At 45.9% G+C, this 18,481-nt stretch overlaps 1 protein-coding gene across 2 annotated transcripts in view; it reads right to left on the bottom strand.

The window, feature by feature from the left end:
• Nucleotides 1-18,115, bottom strand: part of LOC147625558 (uncharacterized) — a 71,070-nt gene extending 52,955 nt beyond the window's left edge. Inside the window, exon 1 of one of the 2 annotated variants that reach the window (XM_086817064.1) lies at nt 17,486-18,115. In XM_086817064.1, coding sequence (XP_086673190.1) covers nt 17,486-17,702 — 217 coding nt within the window. In that variant the 5' untranslated portion in view covers nt 17,703-18,115. The remainder of the gene's footprint in view (nt 1-17,485) is intronic. The other variant, XM_086817065.1, reaches the window with a different exon arrangement.
• Nucleotides 18,116-18,481: the final 366 nt, after the last annotated feature.

Here is an 18,481-nt window from a genome sequence, read left to right as displayed (position 1 = left end):
TATGGTGACAAGATATTTCTTTTGGCTTCATGACCAACCTGGCAAAGAAAAGCTAAGTATACTTTAAGTTTGCAAAGTTGGTGCTTTGGCTATTTACTATGAAGTGCTTTTGATGTTCACTAATCCTTGTATAGCCATGCAAGGTGTTATTTGTTGCCTTGAGATGGTTTCAAGGAAACATTGTTTATGGCTCCCTTTATTGGGATGGATTATATCTATGGAGATTTCTTTCTTGGACGAGATTTATATACGTATTGGGCTTCACAAGCAATTTCTATGGACAAATCTGCCCGAGTTTATAGAGAAGAAATCTTTGGATATCTCATGGATATGATGCTTTTATGGATAAAGTCCACCTCTACTCCAAGGTGTGGTTAGCACGGAGTATGTGGTAAGAGTTATGGTATACAAGGATTATGGTATACAGGTCTATGGATTCCTGGACTTCTTTTCTAGGGATTTGGATCTATCCTCAGGTTTATGGATTATTCTTTTTGGCTCCCTTTATTTGGGATGCATTGGACTTATGAAACTCATGGTTCACATACCCTGTGTAGTGTTCTCTTGTCCTATGTGCTCTCTTGAAGATTGTTTCTACCATGTGTGGGTGGAACAATAGAGAGTAGATGGAAGGGAACATGGGCACTTCGGAGGGTAGTGTCGAGCTCACAACATACCGTGTGTAGTGTTCTCTTGTCCTACGTGCTCTCTTGAAGATTGTTTCTACCATATCTTGGTGGAACAATAGAGAGAAGATGGAAAGGAACATGGACACTTGAGAGGGTAGTGTGAGTTGGTGGCCGAAATGCCTACAAACTATTGGTGGCCAAAATGCCTACAAACTATGTGTAGCAGAAATGCTAGGCTATCTATGCCTACCAGTGATTGTTTTATCTTGTCACTTGAGCCCACCTCTCATCCAAGGTGTGTGGTCATAGTACCAACACGGAGTGCAAGTGGTGAAGTGGGCATGACGCCTGGCTGGCACGGGACTTATGTCTATGCCAAGGGTCATGTGGACCGATGCCTTGTTGGCAGGAGACTTATTTTGTCTCGCCCATTTACTTGGGATATGGATTATGATATCTGGACTTATGGAACTGATTTATCTCGCCCATTTACTTGGGACATGATTATGATATCTGGACTTATGGGACTGTTTTGTCTCGCCCATTTATTTGGGACATGGATTTATTTTTTTTTAAAGCCATATTAGAATCACTATCTCCCCATACAGTGGCCAAGAGGTTCATTGTTCATCTCACCATGCATGTGGATTCATCTTGGGATTGTGAGAGGGCAATTCAATGAACACTCCACCATACACGTGGATTCGTGTTGCGATTGTGGAGTGAGTGTTTCATTGTTTCCACACCATGCTTGTTGATCAGAGTTGGGATTGTATGGGAGAACATGGAAACTGTTGGGATTGGGAGAAAGGATTGCCAGAACTATGGAGAACCAGCTTTTATGTCACCATGGTTTGTGCTCTTGAATGGCACCAGTTTGTGTGCATAGAACATGTTTCTATACGAGGCACTAGTTTCTTGTGCATGGCACTTATTTAAGTGTCTTAGCACCTGGTTGGTGATTTTCATTGGCATATGATTATCTCATTGATATTGGTGATTGAGACACAATTGGCTCTTGTGCCTATGTCTAGCATATCTTTCATGGGATCCTCGCCCATTTATTTTGGGATATGATTTTGATATTGGTATTACGAAGACTTATTTAGTCTCACCCATTTCTTTGGGACATGGATTCTTCAGTTATATTAGATTTTTGAGATTGTCTCGTCTCGCCCACTTGATGGGACATGATTATATCTTGAATATATGGCTTGAAGCTTAAAGTTGAGAACAACTTTTAAGAAGCTAGGGAGGATGTCACCAGCCTGGACATTTCCCAGTATGAAAGGGGTCTGGTGGACTCCAGGATGTCTAAATATTTGGAAAGTACAAGCTTTGGGAATGGGGGATTATCCTAGAATCTAAAGGATCACACTCCTGAAATTTAGGAGAGTTGCTATTTTTGGCCCGACTCCAATGGAAATTCTGTTCGCGTCATTACATCTGGAATTGAGCAGATACCAAGAGTTGGCAAAGTGCCTATGACAGAATGTCTACCACTTGGGATACTTTTAGAGATAAAGTTTACGAAAGGACCCATCTCTTAGATTGGGACATGTGGCAAGAAAGTGGATCAAAGTGAGACAAGTGGCCTCACACCCTCCAGCTATTGTGTGGCTCTCCACTTGTCATCATAGCCTTCTCTTTCCATTTTCACTCATGGGAGCCCCAAATCTATAAATTGGAGCCCTCTCTTCATTAATGGAGGCTCTCTTGCTGCACACTAGCCTCTACCACTGTTACAGGCTGCCCTAATGATGGCTACTCTCTTTCTCTCTCTCTTGAAGGCTGCCCATGAAGAATACCAGCTGTTGGGGACTGCTTTGGAGGCTTCCATCGCAAAGAAATACTAAAGGCAAGGGTATTTAATCATTTATTATGATTTCTAGCCATTGCACTTGTTGTACCAGCCCTTGTATTTGCTGTACCAGCCAGTGTACTGGCTGTACAAGCCCTTGTACCTACTGTACGAGCCACTATACTGGCTTTACCAACCCTTGTACTTGCTGTAACAACCACGGTACCTATTGTACCAACCACTATTTTGGTTGTACCAGCCCTTGTACCGACTGTACCAGCCATTGCACCAACCACTGTACCTATTGTACCGCCTGAATGGAGAGCTGAACCAGTTGTACCAGCTCTATTGCATGAAGACCCGTGGTTTTTGGGAAAGAATCACTACCCACACGGAGGTAAATGGATTATATTGTTGGCTCGGCATTTCTACAGCCTGTGTTCCGGCTTGGTAGCCACGTGTTGGGCTGTGTTATGGCATTTGTATAGGGATAATCCGGCATCTCCCGTGGGGAGAGTAAGGCCCTCAAAGCTTGTACATGATATTATTCTCCTTGGGTAATAAAATACTCCAAGGGGGGGGGGGGGGGGGGGGAGGGGGGGGGGGAGGGGCGGCCCATTCCGGCCCTCTATGCAGTGTCACATGTGCAAGCTCCATTTTCAGCATTTGTGAATGTTTTATCCAGCTTTATGTTTTATGGAAAGTGATGATGGATGTGTGTTAAGGTTGTGGCCATGTTTAAATGTTTTAATATGCATTGATGGTATCAACAAGTGTGTCAAAGGTCCTAGTCCCCCCGGGCGCCGCAAGTTACAAAATCCCTAGTAAGCATAACCAGTTGCAGATGCTCTTAGTCGAAAGGACAACATCTAGGCAGTGCAAGAGTCTACCATTCTTGAAATCATGGGAAAAGACTTAGATAGCATGAAAGACCATTATGTCAACTCCCTTGAGTTTGGTACTCAGTATAATTTGGCCCTCACTTCTGAGCCTGGCCATTATTCAGTGCAGAACGGTTGGTTGTTCTTCAAGAACCGTCTCTGTGTCATTCGGGAAAAGCGATCAGCTCTTCTCCATGATGTCCATGACTCCTTAGTTGGAGGACATAGAGGTATCAACAGCACCTTCGAGAAATTAGAACGGTTCTTTTATTGGTCAAAATGAGGCGTGATGTATATTCACATATTCAAGCCTCTTAAGATATGTCAAAAAGTTAAGGTTCCACATGTCAGAATATGCAGCGGAAATGATAACCAAACTTGGGTAGACAAGAGCAAGTAGACTGCAGAAAATAAACAGCACAAGAAACACAGAGAGATAGGTGTGTAAACTCTTCTCTATACACAAGATCCCGGAAAAACTGAATGAGAAAGTGGTAGGGGCTGAGGGGCTATATATACATCTCATAGAGGGCAGTCGGCCAGCAGCAAGAGTGCCCACGACTGAAGAAAAAAGTCCCACGACTGCATAAATGCAGTCGGCCAGCATACAGATGCCCACGACTGATGAAAACCAGTCGGCCAGCAGCCCTGAAGCCCACGACTGATGAAGATCCAGTCGGCCAGCACTGGGGTGCTCCTGGCATCATCTGGCAGCCCTCCCACCACTAGGAAAAATGGGAAAAAATACGGGGAGTGTGGAAAAATGATAAGACACCTCATAAGGGCAGGCACACCCACAACAAAGGCCTTGGTGTATACAAATAGACAGGAGATGACTTCTAACACCCCCTCTCAGCTCCTGGCTGTGAAACCAACCCAAGGGAGCTGGAGTGCCGCCTGAGCGTAGCCTGAGGTAGAGACTTCGTGAAGAGGTCCGCCGCATTGTCCTCCATCGAACAATAAAGTAGCAAGATGTCACCAGCCAAGATCTTCTCACGTACAAAGTGATACTGTATCTCTATATGCTTGGTCCGGGCATGGAAAACCGGGTTTCGAGCAATAGCTATACAACTCTGGTTATCGCACTGGATGACTGTGGGCTCCCTCTGTGGAAACCCAATCTCTCCTAGCAGCCTCCGCAGCCATACAACCTCACAAGCAGCCCGATACTCTGCCTCTGTCGAAGAAAGGGCAATAGTTGGCTGCCTCTTGCTGCTCCAAGAAACTGCTCCTGAGCCGAGGGTAAAAGTGTATCCTGAAGTAGATCTCCTCGTGTCTGAGTCACTCCAACCTTGGAGCTTGACTCCATTCCCTCCTGTGTAAAAGAGTCCCAGATCCTTCGTACTCTGCAGATACCGCAAGATCCGCAATCCTGCGTCCCAATGAGACTTCAATGGCGTCTGCATAAAAGAGCTCAACAGCCCCACAGAGAAGCTCAAGTCCAATCTGGTGTTCAGCAACCAGATCAATGAACCAACCAACTTCCGGTACTGCGAGGCATCAACTGGCTCACAAGGATCTGTAACGGTTAACTTTGTGTTCGGGTCCATCGGCGAAGTAATAGGCTTGCAGTTCTCCATCCCAAAGGCCTCAAGCAACTCATGAACATACCGCTGCTGAGAGACGAAAAACCCCCTCTGGGTCTGCCAGATCTCCAATCCCAAGAAGAAGTGGAGTAAGCCTAAGTCGGTCATCTCAAACTCCTTTGCCAAGGCAGAGATCATCCACATAAAGGATGATAAGTGTGACCATGCCGCGTTCCCGAAAGAGATACAGGTTCGGATCTGCAACCGATCTCTGAAATCCAGTCCGAATAAAGAAGGAATCAATCTTCTGATTCCAAGCCCTGGGAGCCTGCTTAAGACCATACAAGGCCTTACGTAACCTGTAAACCATCCCTTCCGATCCTGGAACAATAAAGCCTGGAGGCTGCTCAACGTACACCTCCTCCTGCAGGTCACCATTAAGGAACGCAGATTTTACATCCATCTGGTACACGGGCCACCTCAGAGAAGAAGCAAGGACAAGAACGGTCCGAATCGTGGTCATCCACGCTGTCGGTGCAAAGGTATCCTCGTAGTCGATGCCTGGCCGCTGAGCATAACCTTTAGCCACAAGCCTGGCTTCGTGTTTGTCCACCGACCCATCAGACGCGTACTTGGTCTTAAAGACCCATTTGACACCAATGACTGACCGCTTCGACGGCCTCGGTACCAACTCCCAAGTGTTGTTCTTCTCGATGGCATCAAGTTCCACCTGCATGGCTTTCCTCCATGTATCCTGTGAAAGGGCTTCCTTTATGGAAGTGGGCTCTTTGTCCCGCATGATACGAGACATCAAAGCATAGTTCACCTGAAGAAGCTCCGCCGTGTTGCTTTTATCTCGGACTCGATGTGATCTTCGAGGGCCGTCCTCTGTGGTCCACTCGGAGGGTAGCTCCGTGACACCTGACTCCCGAAGGATGTCTAGGTACTCGAACAGATCGTGGAGCCTCCTGTGGTCGCGGGGGCTCAACTCCCGCTGCGGGCTCAACCTCCTGTGATGACTGAGGTGGATCAACTGGAGTAGTAGACTGGGAATCATCATCAGACTCCTCTGGATCTCCAAGAAGTGGCGGCTCCTCGACAGTGGATGCTGGAACATGCTCGTCAAAGACCACATCCCGGCTGACAACAATCTCGTTCCTCTCTGGATCAAATAACCTGTATCCCTTGGAAAGAGAGTTATACCCCACAAATACCAGCTTGCGGGACTTGGAGTCAAGCTTCCCCCTCTGCTTCTTCGGAATATGTACATACGCGTCACTCCCAAAGACACGGAAGTGCGAGACATGGGGTTTCTTGCCAAAATATGCCTCAAATGGAGTCATATGGGGTACAGAAGTCGTCGGAGAGCGGTTAATGGTATGGACAGCCGTTGCCACAGCCTCACCCCAAAGTGGACGAGGAAGATCACGATGCTCCAGCATGGTCCTCACAGTCCTGTTCTTACGTTCAACAACTCCATTCTCCGAAGGCGATCCGGTATTGGCCAATTCCCTTTTGATGCCATGATCTGCACAAAACCTGAAAAATACAGTCGAGGAGAATTCACCTCCTTTGTCAGCCCTGAGAGTCTTGACCTGAAATCCAGACTCTTTCTCCACCATCGCGTGCCAATCCTTGAACCGAGCAAAAGCCTGGTCCTTCTGGGAAAGAAAGTAGACCCACGTGAATCTGGTACAATCATCAACAAGCACCATGAAGTCCCAAGGATGGTATCTGCTATGGTCCACACAAGTCAGTGTGAATCAACTCCAATGGTTTGGAAGCCCGCCTGGAAGCCTGCTTCGGAAAGGATTCCCTGTGCTGCTTACCACGTATGCAAGAACTGCAGCGTCCTTGCCTATTACCAACATCTGGCAAGCCAACCACCGTCTGGTCCCGGAAGGCGTGCCGCAAAGCATCCACATTTAAGTGGCCAAAATGAAAGTGCCACAAATCTCCGACCTGAGAGCCTGTCAATAAGGAGAGTGCAGAGAGCTTGTAGATGCCATTCTCCACACCGCCTTCCCAAACAACTTTGCCTGTCTTATGGTCCCTTAGAGCAACTGAATGCTCCTCAAATTCCACCCGAAAGCCAGTCTTGCATACCTCATGCACTGACAGAAGATGAAAACCCAGAGTAGGGACATAAAGAACACGGGAAGCATACTTGCCCCCCTTGCCGTCGGGAATAATCTCCATCCGGCCCTCACTATGTATCAGAATAGTGGAGTTATCGCCAATAAAGATATGACCTGACTGCCGTTTAAGATCCAGAAAGAAGTCACGGGATGGAGTCATGTGCCTGGAAGCACCACTGTCGAGAATCCATTCCCGGGTATCCTTTGCGGTGAAGCCAACTGCCTCCTCGCTCGAAGATGATGAAGCATCGGAGTCCACCATCTCTAAGTACACAAATGCCGGAGTCTTCGCAGCTGAGGCTGAGGAATCAGCTCTCTTCCCTGTCCGCTTAGGGCACTTCCTCCAGTAGTGGCCTTTCTCGCCACAATCATTACAAGATCTTTCGGCCTTCAGCTTCTCTCGTTCTGGATCAGGCTTCTTCTCAGAAGACTTCTCCGGTGAAGCCTTCCCTTTGCCCTTGTTGGTATTACGGCCTTTCGACCGTTGGCCAGTTAAGGCCTCCGAACCTCTGCTGTGAGGAGGGTTCGTGAAACGCTCCTCCTGGTCCAAGACCATTGGCACAAGCTCCTCCCAAGTAATGGTGCTGAGCCTGCCACTCGTAATCAACGAGGAATAGAAAGCAGAATACTGACCAGGCAAGTGGGAAAGTAACGTGATGGCCATATCTTCGGATGATATCTCTTTCCCAGCTTAAAGGACTTCCTGCTGAAGGGCCTACAGCTTGTTAATGTGTTCCCGCATCGTCGAAGACTTTGCAGGGTTCATAACCCGCATCTGCACTTCCAAGGATATCCGTTTCATGGGTGACACCCTGTTATACAAAGAAGCCAAGTGCTCCCATATGCCTCTCGCCAGCGTCATGTGCTTCACATGGTTGATCACTTGTGGTGTGCAATTGAGGAAAATAAACGACCGGACCCTAGCGTTGACACGATCCCACATCTGTGCCTATGCCTCTCGGTCCTTCCTCGTCAATAATAACTCCCCTTCCTCAGCTTCCGGCCGTGGCACCCCTATGATAATAAAATCAGCAAGGTCATATGACTCCAGAACCGACTCCATCATGACCTTCCAGATGCCGTAATTAGACCCATCCAACTGACGATCCACTGGGAACGTGGGGAGAGTCGGAATCTTCACCTGCTTCTCAGCCATCTCTAATAAATCTACCATAGCGGAGAGTAACTTGAAAGGGTGGGTAGGTGGGGAAAAAAAAACTGAAAATCTGCAAGTGGCTGTCCAGCACCTTTGCCCGCCTTCCTCTTGCACCTTCTCTTTCCGTTCAGCCCGAAACAGTCCACCAATCAGCAACCTGTTGCTCCCCCTCTTGCTCAAAAAAACGCCCAAGATCTACTAGAGCCTAGGGCTCTGATACCATGTCAGAATATGCAGCGGAAATGATAACCAAACTTGGGTAGACAAGAGCAAGTAGACTGCAGAAAATAAACAGCACAAGAAACACAGAGAGAGAGGTGTGTAAACTCTTCTCTATACACAAGATCCCGGAAAAACTGAATGAGAAAGTGGTAGGGGCTGAGGGGCTATATATACATCTCATAGAGGGCAGTCGGCCAGCAGCAAGAGTGCCCACGACTGAAGAAAAAAGTCCCAGGACTGCATAAATGCAGTCGGCCAGCATACAGATGCCCACGACTGATGAAAACCAGTCGGCCAGCAGCCCTGAAGCCCACGACTGATGAAGATCCAGTCGGCCAGCACTAGGGTGCTCCTGGCATCATCTGGCAGCCCTCCCACCACTAGGAAAAATAGGGAAAAAATACGGGGAGTGTGGAAAAATGATAAGACACCTCATAAGGGCGGGCACACCCACAACAAAGGCCCTGGTGTATACAAATAGACAGGAGATGACTTCTAACACCACATACAAAGAAGGCTAGGTTACTTCAACCTTTGCCTATCCCCGATGGACCTTTCATCGACATATCTATGGACTTTGTAGGGCCTCTACCAGCATCCACCAGATCCCGTAACACTCAGTGTTTTACCATTGTGGATCGCTTCAGCAAATTCCGCATGCTCATCCCATGCAAGCATACAACCACAGCTGAGGACGTAGCCGTCTTTTCTCAAACATTGGTACCCTATTTGTGGTTTACGTAGCACCATTACATCAAACAAAGATTCCAAGTTTACCTCGCATTTCTGGAGGATGGAACTAAGTTACAGTTGTCTAGTGCATTCCATCCCCAGACAGACGGCCAGACAGAAATCTATAACCGGTTGGCCTTTGATGTTCTCAAGTCATATTGTCATGACCAGCAGTCCAAATGGGAACATTATCTTCCATTGGTCCAAGCCATCTTAAACGATACTCATTCATCCAGTGTCGGACGGACTCCGTATGAAGCAACCTTTGGTCGCCATTTCTCTTCTGTTTCGACGAGATTGGTGTCTCCATCTCGAGGCTAATAAAACGACGGAAGCATTTTCCAAAATCATTGAGTTAGTTAAAGACCGTTTGACCAAAGCACAGGAAGCTTATAGCAGACAGGCAAATAAGTCTAGACGAGATGTCCACTTCAAGGAAGGGGATTGGGTCTATCTGCGCATCATGAAACAAAGATTGAAACAAGTGGACAAACGTTGTCCCAAGCTTTCATTCTGTAGTTTTGGACCTTTCGCGATAGTTAAAAAGATAAGTGATGTCTCCATGAAGTTAAAGTTGCCTTACAGTTGAACGATGCATGATGTTTTCCATGTTTCTTGGCTAAAACCATATGTTGGACCAGAAGTTTTTGATGTTTCAGATGAACAGCAGCCAAATGTGGTAGACAAAGCAGAAGTCGTCGAGCCTAAGCAGATTCTTCTTCATCGTTGGAAGCATCGTTCCGATCGACGGATACGTCAGTTCTATACAAAGTTCTAAGATCAAGGTACCCACGAAGCCATTTGCCTAGACGAGGAGTTCTTTCAAGAGTACCCCCAGTTATTGGCGCACTACTTGGAAGCCATGAACCTACCGCCAAGCCAAGCAGGAGGGAATGTCACATGCACTATGCACTGTAGTGCATGGTGACAAGATGGTTCATCATCATCATCAGTGCAACATTGTACATTATTAGTACCTTTTAGGATGATAATTGTCATACGCCCCGACCCCATTGTAATCCTCAGTCCAGGCACGAGCTACGTAGATCATTCTCAGCCTTAGACAATCAGTCAGTTAGTCAGTCAGTCCAAGTCCCTTAACCCACTTGAAGAGATGCATTCATGCATATAGAGTCAGTAGAAGGCTTAGGGTTTGCATTAGAAAGCACTCTGCATAATGCATGCAGCATAGCATTCATTCACTGCATTTAGACCATGGCAAAAGCCCTCAAATACCGTCTAGCATTCATTGGAATTCACCCAGTATTATTCCCATAATTTACAGCATTTTTTGGGCATTTTTACATCGTCGGCCAGCTCTGTAGCCAGCCGACCAACATCACAAGTCCATATAAATAGCTGAGCATATGGTCCTTTCATTCATTCATATTATAATCAGCACTGAAGCACTCAACGCTTGGAGCCTTCAGCACAAGGAGCATAAGCGATTGCAGAATTCAGCACATCATTCTTCAGCGTTTTCCTCATCAGCATCTATGAGCATCAACGCTTGAGCAATTCAGCCTCCATACAGTAAAGCACAGCATCTACAGCATTCAGCCTTCAGTACCCCTTGCGTTTTAAGCATTCATACAGTTTTCAGCATCCTCATATGCATCGTTTTGCTACAGCCACTTGGTGAAGGTAAAACTCAGTATTCATAATCATTTTCAGCATTCATACATAGTCTAGAACAGTCCCAATCAGCCCCTTCTCTCAGTCTCAAATTTGCAACCTTCTTGCTTCTACAGCCGTGTACAGTTCAGCCCAACTCTTGGTCTTCCAAGATCTTGTGTTTGGCTTATCGTCAGTCTCTTCAAAGAAATAAAGCAAATACTATTCCGGTAACAGGATAGGGGGCCCTTCAGTGGGTAATTCGGGACCCCATACGGTGTATGGTTTCTATGTCTCTCTCTTTCAAATCTCTTAAAGTTTGAAGTCTTAAAGTGGATTGGTAAACTCGCGAAACTCAGGATACAGAAGACGGTGTGAGCATTTGTGTGATAGGATCCTCAAATTACGAATACTTCCGCTGCATGTTACATCCACGGATCTCTGGTATGCATCATGAAGCTGTGAATCAACAAGATCATTGTAAATATAGCATGTTTTGGCAATATACAGTAGATTAGGTCTACCTCCTCTTCTGTGTCTTTGCTAAACATAGGATTAGCGTTAATCTTCTTTGCTTAGCGTTCAAATGTCTAGGTCCGTGGCTGCCATCATATGTGTTTTGATCCCCTCCTTCCTCTTGCGTTCTGGTACTACTCCTGCATTTTTTCTGAGTGGCTCTGTTTTCTTCAGGAGGACTTGCTACGTTTTCTTCTTCTACTATCAGTGTGTTTTCTCTTGCTAGGTGCAAAGGTGCTGTGTTGGAGGTGCTACATTTTGATTTCCTAAGCATTTGCATGTCAAGTGCACACCCAGTTGGTGTGCAGGTGACATGGCATTCTAGGCATTCATAAGTATAAAGCAGATAGTACATGTGACATGGCATTCTAGGCATGCAAATGCTGTGTTGAAGGTGCTACGTTTTGATTTCCTATGCATTTGCATGTCCAGTGCACACCCAGTTAGTGTACAGGTGTCATGTGCATGCACATGTACATGCTAATCTGAGGACTAATCCTAGAGTGCAACCAGATAAAGAAAGATTAAGAACCAGATAGAAGTAGGATTTTGGAGCATGGATGTGCAAGTTATGGTAAGTGATGGACTGGAGTGGACATGATGACCTGTCGGCTGCATGGAATGCAAGAAGAGGCTGTGTTGGCTGCATTAAAACAGGTCGGGTACTTCATTAGTGATATTGGTGTCCAAGTGCGGCTGGCCGACCAGCAGTCGGCCAAACCTCTAGCTTTTTCCAAGGCCTATAAAGGCACTTTTGCTCATCGTTTTATTCATTCACTCCCTCTTGGGTGTGGTGTTCCACAAGACCCAAGGGGAATGGCAATCCTGTAAGTCGGATGCCACTTCAGGCATACCAAGAAAGGCTTTCAGGCAACAGTTCCAAGGGAGGATGATCCTCCAAGGGGTGGATTGAGAGTGCCAAACTCATTTCTCTGGAATGAAGACCAAGACAGTGTTCACAGACAGGGCAGAAACAGAATGGGGACTGGATGGAACAGATGCATAGATCTTCTTCAGAGTTAGAGTGGATTTGGAGATCGGGTCGGGTATTCAGTGAAAAGGTTGCCAGAGTAGGAAGGATGACAAGAGGACTCCGGGAATAGAATGGGATGGTGACAATCATCCAAGAAAAACAGATTGGAATCCCGTCATCAAGTTTAGTAGAGGGGGATGTCATGTGCATGCACATGTACATGCGAATCTAAGGACTAATCCTAGAGTGCAACCAGATAAAGAAAGATTAAGAACCAGATAGAACTAGGATTTTGGAGCATGGATGTGCAAGTTATGGTAAGTGATGGACTGGAGTGGACATGATGACCTGTCGGCTGCATGGAATGCAAGAAGAGGCTATGTTGGCTGCATTAAAACAGGTCAGGTACTTCATTAGTGATATTGGTGTCCAGGTGCGGCTGGCCGACCAGCAATCGGCCAAATCTCTAGCTTTTTCCAAGGCCTATAAAAGGCACTTTTGCTTATCATTTTATTCATTCACTCCCTCTTGGGTGTGGGTCTAGACATAGGACTAGTGTTAGGGTATTCTACCTTTTCCAGAAGGCAGCCCATGGCTGCAAGGATTCATGTACCTTTTTGTACTATATGATATACTGAATTTCCAGCTATCTCTCTCTCTCTCTACTCTCTTATGTTTGCGTTTCTGCATCAACATGTTCTTGGTGGTGTTTAGGGCTAAAAGAAGACTCCCAAAGCTTCCGCGTGTAACAACACGTGACATGGAATTCTAGGCATTCATAAGCATTAAGCAGTTAGCATTCATGAGCATTAAGCATAGGCATTCAAGCATTTACAGCATGTGCAGCATCTTATGGGACTGTTAACAGCACCTACAACAATACATGAAGCATTTAGGGCATTTAGTGCATGCATCACATCAGGTCGGGGCTTGTGGAACCAGCCGACAAGAGTATTACAACAGCCAACTCGGCTGTATAGCTAGTCGTGGTAATTATCAGCAGCCGACAGCAAAATATTAGGCATTTATGACGTCGTGAGGTCCCAGACAAGCTGGCCGACTACAGTACGTTGGCTGACCAGCAGCGTAACTCAGTATATATAGAAGCGCATCAATCCTTTAGTCATATCTTCCTACTTCTCAGCGTTTCCAGCCTATGGAGCAAGAGGAGTCATCAGCATATTCAGCATTCAGTTAGAAGACAGCATACAGTTCATCTCCTGCCTACTACATAGAGGAAAAACCAGCATCCGAAGGGTGGACCTCAGCATTGGAGAAGGGAACAGTCAGTCATCATCTTCATTCAGCATATCTCTCTCATCCCAAGAAGGATATTCATTTAGGGCAAGCATAGATCCATTCATAGATCTCATTTGTACACATTTCATCATCAGGATTAATATAGCTGCATTGCATCGCATTGACACCATTGTCTACCTCTTAAGTGTTATTAAGTGCAGTTTAGTTAAGCCTATGGTTGTTTTACTACAATCAATCCCTCGCATGTCACATTGCAGCAGCTTTGCGAGGAGTGTGGGCTGTTTTACAGCAGGTCAGCATCTAGAGGTGGTCTATTCGCGTGTGGTGCAGCCCGACAAGCGGCCTCGACAGCCCTCACCCAGCTTCCCCTCCCTCTAGTTGGGTCTTCCCGGTGCGTTTCGGTGGACTGATGCTGCTGTCCAGCCCCTTCTTTCCTCAGTTTTCTAAGGGGGCTGATTGGTCCTTGTGCTCGTTGGAAGTGCTTGAAAGAAGTCCTGGAGTGTTGAGATTCGACATTTTCAAGCGGTTTCCTTGCAGAGCAGTGGTGTTTCTTTTGCTGTGGATATAGCTCCCCCGTGTACGACAAAGGAGAACAAGCTTGATGGGACAACTATGGTCGCCAAAACTTTGCAATGCCACGTCACTTTCAATCTTTTAGATTTTGATGACCTAAGCTCCCTCCTATTGGAAGAGGATCAGTCCTCATGACACAGGGTAAGTTAAAGGTTTTGTCTCTTGATCCGGATCATGCCTTAGTATCAGTGCAGAAGAAGATTCGGAGTCATTGCTACTCGTGTTGGAAGAAAGGACATTTGTCCAAGGATTGCTTGTCCAAGAAGAAGGACAAGGACAACGGCAACTCTTCATCCCAAAAGAAGGGCAAAGGCAAGAGACCTGACAGTGATTCAGATGCTTCTAGTGACTCATCTAGGGCTCCCAGGGCGTTTCCGGCCCGGGAGGACCGGGCTGGTGTTCTACTGGCTTTACTACCCCTTGTAAATCTCTTTGCTATGATAATAGAACTTGATCATTGCCTCCTCTCTCTCTCTCTCTAACTCTCTCTCCTTTATCTCTTGTGATCGCTTCTGCCTATGCATACTTCCACATGTTTTGGGGCTAATTTGAGGCACCTTTAGGGTTGCATTTTCTCCTCGGGGGTTCACCCAAAAATATGTAAGTGTGACTATGAGTCCATCAAGAGGGGTATATTAATTCAAAAAAGTAATAAAATTACATTTATAGGAAGGGTTTTTTAAACCAATTTTGAAAAAAAAACGTAAGTTTATAGAGAAAAAGAAGTCATTTTATTCATAAAAGTATGTAAGTGTAAGGAGTTTTTTAAATACCCCTTGAACGCACATGATACATAAAATTTCTTAGACGTGAATCTCCGGAGATTTTTTCTCTACCATAGTTATAGGAAATGGTCCTTTAAATGTCGTTTCTTGAAAGTCGTCGTTTCCATTTCCGTTTCTCCGATCAAAATATCACCCATTGATTTGTCTCATCTAGTGCTTGCTTAGTGATTTTCTACAAATTTTCTCACTATTTATTTCAAATTATGAGTGTACTCCTCAAACTTTTTACTATATTATGTATCATACATCCACCGTTTCCTAGCCGTTTTTATATTATTATCATACATCCACCGTTTCCTAATCGTTTCCGTTTCCTAGTTTTGAGCCGTTGCCCTTTCCAAAGGCCGGCCATTGCCATTGTCGTTGTCGTTTCTGTTTCATGCAACTATGCTCTCTACATATACCATGTTGCCTGCAACTCTCTGGCCAGCCTGTATGTTGTTGTAGGCTACTTATATGCTGTGCATTTTGCTCCAAAAATGGCCTTCCTGATGAGCTGAGGTTCAGGGCTACAAGCTCGCTAGACAACCTTCTATGCTCTTGAGCTCAAAGGTTGCAAGATGATTTATGCCCTTGGCTGGCTGCTCTTATATAGCTAGGGCTGGCCTAATATTGCTCTCGAGAGATGTGCCCTTAAAGTCACTTTACATAGGCGCCCTCCATCAGCCCAGTAATTGGTCCACCTTCGCCCCTTTTTGGTCCACACCAAGGGCGCCCATGGCTGGCCCATGGCCCCCCAAACACTAAGGCTTCTGACCATATAAATGACTGCCTTTTGACACTTTGACACAACACATTTGCCCCGGACTTGGACAAGGCCTTGACACACCCTTGGGCTTCCCCAAGCACCCAACCAATTAGTCTAATAAAGTGCCCGGTTGGCCAGTACAACATTATACAACTTGCAAACATGGTTACATAGATTTGTGCCACAGGCACGACGGACACACACCCTAAACCCAGATGGTGCTTGGCGACTTGTCCTTTGGACTAGGACTCACAACATGCTCTTGGCCCATCAAAAAGGTGACTGACTGTCTAGAAGCTCCAGAATGTCCACATGGCACCCAAGGACGATACACTGGTCCGGATGCCATGAAGAAACATCTGATGGGCTAATCACCTACTGAGACCTAGACACATGCATGCAATTGTTGCTATCTGCAAGATCTATGGAGAGAAGCCTAGTGCACATGCACAAAACTAGTTGCAGATGCAATAATGCTAACCTTAATTTGATTGCCTGTGTAAAAATTCAAACCCTAATTTGTTGCATGTTCTAACTTTGCCTCTAAGGCAGCTACAGCAAGTAAGGTCCATGTCCACAAAGCACCCAATTAACGGTGTGCACATGACAAGCGTCTAACCTGCGGCCTGCCAACTAGAGGAACGTTCCGGGTGAACCCCCGGATCAAAAGCGATGCTCATCCGGTCACTCAACAACGAGTGGTATAGGGGAAGCTGATGGTGCTACCCACAAGTGAGCTAACTGCTCCACCTAGCCTGGCCGCCCTGCCCGGTTGGTCCTTGGGCCTGGCCGCCCACATGCAACTGCTCCTGAGGCTGCCTCTGACTGGCCGTCCTGGCCCTCACACTACTGTCCACCTTGTGCTTTCCCATGTGCGCTCCCAGAAGACTCTCCTCAGGGCTGCCCAAATTAAGCACCCTTGCCCATGCCTCTAGGAGTATCACAGATTCTCATCGAACCAAACAACCAGCTAGATCAGATTGCCATTGAACTTGAGGAGGTACAGTATCTGCTTCCAACAAGAATCCCTCTTGTACTGGCAGAATAGCTTGCTCCTACACCAACACCTCTACAGTCCTGTGTCATCTTCATCATCATCCGGCAGAACACTCAGCTCTAGCTCATGGTACTCCACAAGATTGGGGAGGAAGTAAAAGCAAAAGCATCAATTGCTAGATCATATAAACCGATTTAAGTAAACATCAAGGATCATGCATGTAGCTTTGATTGATAAAAGTTATTTTCAAGTGCATTTTTTCCCTCCTTTGGGCATTGACACAAGTGCCCTTTTCCTTTAAGTGGACAATAAGGAATGTTGATTACAATTTCAGATTCAAACACAGCTCTACTTAATGTGCCAATGATCTTTGTTTGGAACATCAAAGTGTAATCTTTCAAGCATTAAATGGACACCTTTAATAATGATCCATCTATTTAGTGAGCATGATCATCATCAGCAGAACTCGAGAAGGTTAAGGAAACACGGAAGGCAGGGAAGTGAGAAGTACTCTGAGAGGGGCAAGCCCTTGTTACAGAATTTCAGAAGCCAACTCCAGTGTACCCCCAACCTCAAGGTTATGCACGTGTACCAGTCTCCAGACCCCTACGACATTGTAAGCTCATAGAATTTTCTTTTGTTGATTTACCAGAGTGAGACCTTTCAAGGTCTATGCATTCTGACTGGTTCCGTCATACCTGGCCTCCATAAACGTTCATATTTCTCTCTCTGAGAGAGAGAGAGAGAGAGAGAGAGAGAGAGAGACAGAGACTCTCTCATCACAGCTGGTCTTGTGATGTTTTTAGGATTTTCTTTCAGATTTATTTATTTTTTTGTATGTACGGTTTAGCTTTTGATTCAATAGCCAATAATTAGTTCAATTTTCAATATCATGCAAAATCAATTCTTCAGATCTGCAGAAAATATTCCTGACCTCCAACGCTGTTGTGGTTGGAGCCGCTGGTTTCTGCCCGGGCGAGGACGGGCGGAGGCTCGTGGAAGTGGAAGGCACCGCGGTCCGGCACAGCCATGCAGACACAGACAGTGGAGGTGGCCCCACCATCGACGCCCAGGACGACTCCAGTGCCCTCTTCAACGCTCGGCATCTCGCCCTCGAATTGCCACAACTCAAAGTTCCGGCTCCTTTTCATTGTCCGAGCAGAACTGAAACCCTAGATTCAAAAATAAGCAGACGGCCCAATTCTATCGCGAAAACCCTAGCCAAGATCTATGTAAGGTTTCTCATCGCCCAGCAGAAAGAAACTGCTGACGTTGAAACCAGATCTGTGTAAGTGATCGTTTTTCTGTTTTTATTTTGTTTCTGCACAGGCGTGTGAAGAATTAGGGCATCAAAGAACTGTGTATATAATTTTGAGGCGATCACACGGGCTTTTTCTGGTTGGTATGTGGGTAGGCTTTGCTGTTGTCGCCATAGCCAGACAGAGTAAATTAACAGTCTTGGTGGTGCGGCCGCTGGCTAAAAAATGTTGCAAATAAAATTCCATTTTGATTTTCTCGGATTTTTGAAAACCCTTTCAACACGTTTTCTATCTAGGAAAAATGTAAAACATTATCGTTGCAGATCATCTAGGAAAAACCACTGGGAACAACTCTCATTCATTCAATATGAACTAAGTAAAGTAAGTTGGAATTTCCATGGAAAAAAAAAACAAACAAAGAAGGAAATTGTTGTCGTGGAGCTTCTTACCATTTATATAAATGGGTTCTCTCTCTCTCTTTGCATTCACCGACGTTAATACCCCCCTTTTCTCTCTCTCTCTCTCTCTCGCTTTATTTTACTCTTTACGCTTTTGTGCTCATCAGGTGGATCTAGCCACCCATAGCAATTCTAAGGACCGCCTTGTATTAGAGGTTCATTAATTCCACCTTGTAGTATAGGTTATTATAATACCACATGAACAATTTGGCA

This window comes from Cibotium barometz, chromosome 23, assembly GCF_041138505.1.
Source record: "Cibotium barometz isolate CiBa-2024 chromosome 23, ASM4113850v1, whole genome shotgun sequence".
Taxonomy (NCBI): domain Eukaryota; kingdom Viridiplantae; phylum Streptophyta; class Polypodiopsida; order Cyatheales; family Cibotiaceae; genus Cibotium; species Cibotium barometz.
This window is presented reverse-complemented; position numbering and strand designations above follow the sequence as displayed.